This window comes from Ptychodera flava, chromosome 5, assembly GCF_041260155.1.
Source record: "Ptychodera flava strain L36383 chromosome 5, AS_Pfla_20210202, whole genome shotgun sequence".
Taxonomy (NCBI): domain Eukaryota; kingdom Metazoa; phylum Hemichordata; class Enteropneusta; family Ptychoderidae; genus Ptychodera; species Ptychodera flava.
In genome coordinates this window covers 41855127-41862546 of record NC_091932.1, presented here as the reverse complement: position 1 = coordinate 41862546, position 7420 = coordinate 41855127, and the positions used below count along the sequence as shown (strand labels likewise).

Genomic DNA, 7420 nt, shown 5'->3' with positions numbered 1-7420 from the left:
CGAGACATTGGCCTTGACTGTGTGATCTATTGTGTGAGTTGTTGATGGGGGATTATTAATGTTTGCTCGGAATTAATATGTTTACATCTACTAGGGTGATTGAACAGAGTAATCTATCAGATTTATGGACGTTGTGTAACTCCGATTTTTAGGCTGAGGTCGGATAAAACAGGGTTAATTGTGTAAGCACGATTTTTCTGTGAAATGCTAGGGAAAAATCAATGTCATTTATCTCAATATTCCCATTATTTTGAAATTCTGTATTCTCTGTACAAAGTTGTTCTAAATTACACTTAGTCCATAGAATATACAGGGCTATTCTGACCAGAATTGTACGCTCGGCTACCGGTACTTTCACGTTTCAACATGCTCCCCAATTAACAAATACAAGCAGGTCTTGCAAATGACATCAAAATATTTTGATGAAGGTCACGGTCCTTGTCCTGCTCACAGTTTAATTTCACAAAACCAACTTAGAAAATACTGTTGATAACGATTACATCGTTACCAACGTGACCAGAAGCTCTTCAAATAAAATCAAGATACTCGAGCGTTATCTGTTTGGACTTGTTCTATTTATTAGTGTTTTCGGCAAAATGGTCTCTCGATAGTCCATAAAGAGGGGCCGTGTGAAGCATCATGGATGTACAAAACTCTATTTTGTTCATCCATGGTAGTACATTATCGGTAAAATAAAGTTTCCAAGCTTCACATTTCCTCATTGAAGATAACTCTTCAAATTATGTATGTCCATGGTTCCTCCATAAGTTGAGAGAACTCAGAAAAGTAAAGTGGCACGCTCTGTCTGCAGACTTTTTATACATCCATGATCACGGGGCGTAGTTAATATGCCAAACATTTTAGAAATTTCCCGTCGGCTGACGAAGCATTTACATATCATTATGAACTGGTACGTATCTCAAAGCATGGAGGTAGCTACCTCCATGCTCAAAGTAATTTCTAGAAATTTCTGTACAGACTATAAGGGTTCAGAAATGAAGGTAGGAAGGCACACTGAATCATGTACCCCCCCCCAAAAAAAAAAAACAACACTCCTTGCATTTGCTTTCCCTTGGCCTGTTCCCTATATCTAGGACGTTGCAATGTTTCGAGTCTGCCAACGGCGCGCGGGGAACTGATTTTCCAATATAGTCCCTGGGTGGCTGAAGGTCAACGGCATAATCTGTGAAATAGCTCGGCATCGACTGATAAGCTTTACAACTGATATCCGATGAAGGAACTGTGGGATGTCTTGCGTTGAAATCGGACGGAAAATCTTGATCTCAACGAACCATATAGACAGTGGAGCGGAATTCGCTCCTCTGACAGAACACAAAACATATGAGTGTCGAAGGAAACTCTAGGATTGTTTTGTGGCAACATGGAGCTAAAAGGACTCCTTATTAATGGTAGCAAGAACGCATCAGACACTCATAAGTTAAAAGACTTTTCCCATGGTCAACGATATTTTTGACAACGATATTTTTGAGTGGACTAGAGCGAGACTGATGCAACGTCGCATGAAACTTACTTTTCCCGTCGAATCACTATCAAAAACGAAACGTACACCCGGGTGGAAATGTAAACCGGTCGGCAAAAGCTACCGACACTTATATAGAAGAGAATTTTCTGTTTATATTATCATGGATGTACAAAAATAGAAAATATCAATGATGTTATTTAGCCTATACTGGCTGAGCCAGCGATGGTTTTGAATAAGGCAAAGAGAAGTAGTTCAGAAATGCTGTGCAGAGTAGCATAAAACAAGGATTTTAATTATTTCACAGTGGATGTCAAAATCGTTTTTTTTAATCTTCAACCAAGGGGATTCAAATTTTCATTTACCAGATAAAAATTCAGATGAAATTCATGGATCTGTGAATGTCAAAGGTGACACACTGAGCACAAACCCAAACAATAGATATTAGAAGATCCCTCTACCTCATCAGACGCGACGCGTTGCCTTATCTTATCTTTATATCGGAGACAAAGGGGGAGGGTTCCCTGCACGGCAATGGAAGTGTTGACGGAATTTCCTGGACGCTTTGAGTTCATTGGTTCTCAAACCTGAAATAAACATTCATCTGCAGCTCCGCCCATTGTCGGATTAGCGACACAACATTAACATTGACTCCGCCCTTCTGAAATCAAACAATCTCTGTATGCTATTTAAAGCACGGGTTTGACAACCAATGGTCATAACCTGCTGCTGAGATATTGGCAACAGTTTCCAGAAGCATTTCAGGACGTGTTCCATCGTCTGTATTCATCAGGTATGTAGTTTACACGTCGATCTGTATGTCTGCGTAGCTATCTTTACTTTCCAATCATTGAATGTGAAGAGCCCAGATATGCATTGATTTGTGCGTTCAAAACTTCACTTTAGCCAATATATCCTGCCGTTAGCGAACTGTGACAACGTGCGACGTAGCCAGTCCGATGGATGAAACAGTGAGTTTGCTGTTACTTCCACGTCAATCCTAATACGAACAAGGCCAGCATGTCCGCGGGCCTTCACCCTTGTTGGTTGCAATTAATGCCCGATGTGTGAACGAATTCCAATTTCCGTTTTTTGAAATGAGGACAGAGGTCACTCTTAAATCAAGCTCGTTAGTTCTCGACGAAAAAATATCTTAACGCATGTCATATCGTTCTTTTCTCCAGGAAAACTGATAACCAGAGCAATTTCTAGAAAAAATGGCTGAAAGAACCGGTGAGTCATCAAGGTCATACGGAATGCATGAAAAATGCTCTTTTCTGTGTGACCACGCATTTTAATTCTAAACTGCTTATGTATCTCTGTTAATGGTCAATATCTATATCCACCTGTATTTCTGTTGTGGCTGTGGGGAAAAAACGACCAATAACTTTCTGGGTAAATATAACTTAATATCGCAGAAGTTTGTTATTTTCCTGCTTAAATGTAAAATCACTACTTGCAGAAAGCCTCCACTGCCACCCGACTTACCACAGTCCCTCGTGGGCTATTCAGCTCTGGGACTATTCGCCCCATAGACGAGTGTACATATTAAAGCGGGTTGTTTCTCGATTATGTACACTCGTCTATGGGGCGAATAGTCCCAGAGCTGAATAGCCCACGAGGGACTGTGGATTTAATCACTACTCTTGGATGGCAAATAAATCAATAAAATCTTTCTTTCATCCACCACAGATTATGAGTATATCGTGGTCGGCGCTGGCCCTGCCGGCGTGCAGATGGCCTACTACATGGAGAAGAGCAAGATGGATTATTTGGTCGTTGAGAGAGCAGACGGACCTGGTTCCTTCTATCGCAAATATCCCCGCCATCGTAATCTTATCTCAATCAACAAGAAGTACAACGTCTTCCCTGAGCCTGAGTTCAACATGCGTCACGACTGGAACTCCTTGCTGTGTGACGAAGAGGACCCGCTCCTCTTCACCGATTATTCTGAAGATCTCTTTCCAAATGCCGGGCTGCTTGTGAAGTAAGTATGTCTTTAAAAAGTGGGCATTAGTGAAGAAAAAGGGTCTAATAATATGTCACTCAATCAGTTTTTTCCGAATGTTCTGACGAGTCACAAATCCCTTTACGTAGACAAATGTACTGGAAAACATTATTCAGATAATATGCTTTATAGCTAATTGAGCTACAGTCAAAGGGTTTACTCGTTTAAGACGCTTACAACTTAAAACCTTTCCTATGATAATTTAAAGTGTCTTGTAAGCTTGATTGAAATCCACCAATGCAAAAAAAAACAAAGCATGCAGCCAATTCAAAGTGTTTTACAATAGTCAGATTCCTAGAACATTGGATAATATAAACATAACAAATAATCTTGATCTTTATTTATACAGCAATCGAAGAAGTATTTGCTGTGACGTAGCTCCTCTCATTTAATGTGTGACTATAACATAAGATGAAAATTTTCTTCCAGATACATTGAAGACTTCTGCAAGAAGTATAAAACCAACATCCGTTACAACACCAACATCACCAACGTTCACAGAGACGAGAAAAGCAATGGTCACAAGTCCAGATCCAGGTTCACATTGACGGATGAGAAGGGTACAACATTCACGTGTCGTGTTCTTATGATCGGTACCGGTCCTATTGTGCCTCACGAACCCAAGATTCCTGGCGTTGAACTCATCGACTCCTACCAAGAACATTCGCTGGACCTGGAAGAATACAAAAACAAGAAAGTGTGCATTCTGGGAGGCGGAAACAGTGCATTTGAGGTGCGTATTTGAACGCAATAGCATTTTCCTAATGAAGTTATTCACTTTTTGCTGTTTTTCTATCTAAACTGAATGTATACACAGATATGACATGAGAGTTTTTCTTTTCATTGCTTGCAGGTTGCTGACCATCTGGCTGGTTCTGCTGGTTTGATCCATATGTTTAACAGACATCCCGTCAAGTTCGCCTGGGACACTCACTTCGTCGGTCATCTCCGAGCCGTCAACAACAACGTCCTCGACATGTACCATCTCAAGTCACTCCACGCCCTGCGTCAATGTGAAGCCACGAGAATCTGGAAGACCGAAGACGGCAAATTTAGCATCGAATACGACATGCACCTTCCCAACTGGGATCCACCAGGCACTGGCCGCTTCGTCACCAGCGGATACGACAAAATCATCTCCTGTACCGGCTGGAAGTTCCTCAATATTGCTATGTTTGATGATTCGTGTAAACCAGGTGTGTATTTTGTCTTTTTCACTCAATTTTGAGATGTAATTAATTTATTGAAAAAACCAACAGAACAATCTATTCCACACTCAAGGTTCTCTATGTCCATTATTTAATTGTTCTTCCAGAGATGCACACAGAAGACAAATATCCAGTTCTCGATGAACACTGGCAGTCGACAGTTCCTGACATGTACGTGATTGGTACAGCCATGCAGGCACGTGACAGACGAGCTGCCTCCGGTTTCATCCATGGCTTCCGGTACAACGTGCGCACTCTCACCAACATGCTACAGAACACGTACAATAGCAAAGAACTGAAAAAACAAATCTTCAGTCCTATCGACCAAGAAGAGATTTGCAACTTTGTTGTCAGTAAGTAGTAACAATTGCTTCCCGTGTATATTTCCCTTAAGTTTTACACCGTGTGTCGAAATTATTGACAATGAAGTTTAAAACTTTAGCTAGTTGTTATGCAAAGATGTTTCCTGAAATGGAAAAGGCAATTAGCAAAACCAACGAATAACGATTACTAGACAGTAAAAGTGTAAATAAAATACAAGTAGACTAATTGGCAAATGACCCATGTTTTGCATGTATCTAACCACAAAAAAAACAAGTATTGCCAGCATCAGTTGGATCTTTCTCAATTAAATTAAAACAAACAAACCGCACAAACAAATCGTATTGTCATATTTACAACTTTTTACCTTATTATCATCTTTTATCATTCCAGAACACATCAGCGTCGTCTCGGGTCTCTACCAAATGGGTCAGGGCTTCCTCTGTGACGTAATGCTCATAAAGAAAGATGGCGACGCCAAGACAGACGCGCCCACCGCCGGCAGGGTGGAATACTTGCGTGAGCTTCCGCAGGCCTGGGTCAAAAAGCAAGACTGGTTCATGGATGCCAAGATGGCCATTATCATCACAATCGAAGATACCATCAGCAAGTTAGTTAATTCGTTATGTGTTCAATCTGCTATATTTACCAGGAGATCTATTTAGGAGGAAATATACACGTAGTATAGTGGCCCTAATTTTTGTTACACCCGGCGAAACAAAAATGTCTTTACTTTTGTAGATATCATTTACAAGATGGTCTGACTCGTTTTAACGTCTATGTAGAAGAGAAACTGTATATTACAACTTTGCCTCACTATGTTCATACGTAATCTAATTGGCATGAAATATTATCATTAATATTTTCTTAACATTTTTTACAGATATCCAACCTTGAGCGCGACAGAGTTTTTCACTCCCGGTGATGCCAACGCGTCCAACTGCAAATGCTCACCTTTCCCACAGGGGGTGTTCCGTGTCTACAAGAACGGCAAGATGGCGGAGGAGTTGTACATTGGTGGTTCACTGGTTGTGCGTGCAGATACCAGAAACTTCGACGGTGACACCAACCCTGAGAGATACGTCAACAAAGTCAAGAATCTATTCTTCCGCCATGTAAGTATAAATATGTGCACAAATATGAAATACTTGTTTTCCGAACACTTACTAAAAAACTTCAGGTAGAATACTCCTAAATTGGACAGAAGTTCGTCGGACTTAAATTTCGACAATTTTTTTTCTGATCTACCACTTGTGGTGGTTAAGCTCTTGAAGAAAGTACGTTTCACCATTTTTTTTTCGATATCCAAAATTTTACTTTCCATTTAGAGTTAACACAGGGCGATCATTTTGAGTTTCAATCATCTCAAAATTAAAATGTTGGGTTATTTGTTTCGCTAGTTCAAAACTTTGCACAGTGACCTTGATTTTTATTGTTGATGTGGCAAAAGTTTGGGGTTTCGATGCGATGGGCCGACTACTTTAATAACCTTCACAGCTGACAGAAACTTACTTGAGCTCATGTTATTGCAATCTGTGTTTGCACTATTTTATACTGTTTTGTTCAACATTTTTTGCAAAGTAACTGTATTCAGCGTTCTTAAACTTATACTATTCTGAAAACAAGCGATATTGTCCATGTCTAAACTAGCGCAACACTTATTTTTCCTTAAATTTAATGCACGAAGTGAAACAATTGTGTAACGCTCTGATCATGTTGCCTTACACGTACAACAATGGAGCTAGCAAGAATGTAAATTGATTTCGATATCTGTCCATTTCTTGTAGACTGGGATCGGAAAGGATGGATTCTACGAACAGCTGTTCTCGCCGGACATGTGGCCAAAGGTCTACCGTCCATGGACGCAGGAAGAAATCGCCGAGCAGACAAAGAAAGAGGTGGACAAATTGAAGAAAGCTCAGCAATTCGAGTGCAGTATATCTATCCTCAGACCTCAAGTTGACGTCAGCGACATGTGATATTAATAACGGACTTGTGCCAGAATCGTATTTTACAATCCATTTTTCTATAAAGATGAAAATCGGCCATATTTCGACATGCTGCATTTTTGTTTCACTTGTTTTTGTGCGCTGACGAAAAACTCACTGTAAAACATGACCGTTAACAACATAGATTTGGTTTTTAAATAAAAAAGTTTATAAATGCCTATTACCTGCGTGTATAGCATTCATTTCAGTAATAGTATCAAACTACGTCAAGTAATACCCCTACAATGTCACTGTTTCAATTGTTCTTTTTATAATGTCACGTTTAATTAAGTTCCCATATCCATACCGATCATGCAAATACTTATGTTACATTTCTAAATATTGAAACTGTTGAGCCAGACCGAAAATGATCAATTTACTTACGAAAAATTGTTTCCAATTGAAGCACTATCAT

General features: G+C 39.9%; 1 protein-coding gene across 1 annotated transcript; it reads left to right on the top strand.

The window, feature by feature from the left end:
• Positions 1-2187: 2187 nt before the first annotated feature.
• Positions 2188-7184, top strand: LOC139133981 (FAD-dependent oxidoreductase domain-containing protein 2-like). Its single transcript, XM_070700810.1, has 9 exons — positions 2188-2273; positions 2665-2713; positions 3173-3467; positions 3918-4221; positions 4342-4684; positions 4804-5049; positions 5411-5627; positions 5901-6132; positions 6805-7184. Exons 2-9 carry the CDS (start codon positions 2698-2700, stop codon positions 6994-6996), a joined length of 1845 nt encoding a protein of 614 aa, XP_070556911.1. The 5' UTR covers positions 2188-2273; positions 2665-2697; the 3' UTR covers positions 6997-7184.
• Positions 7185-7420: the final 236 nt, after the last annotated feature.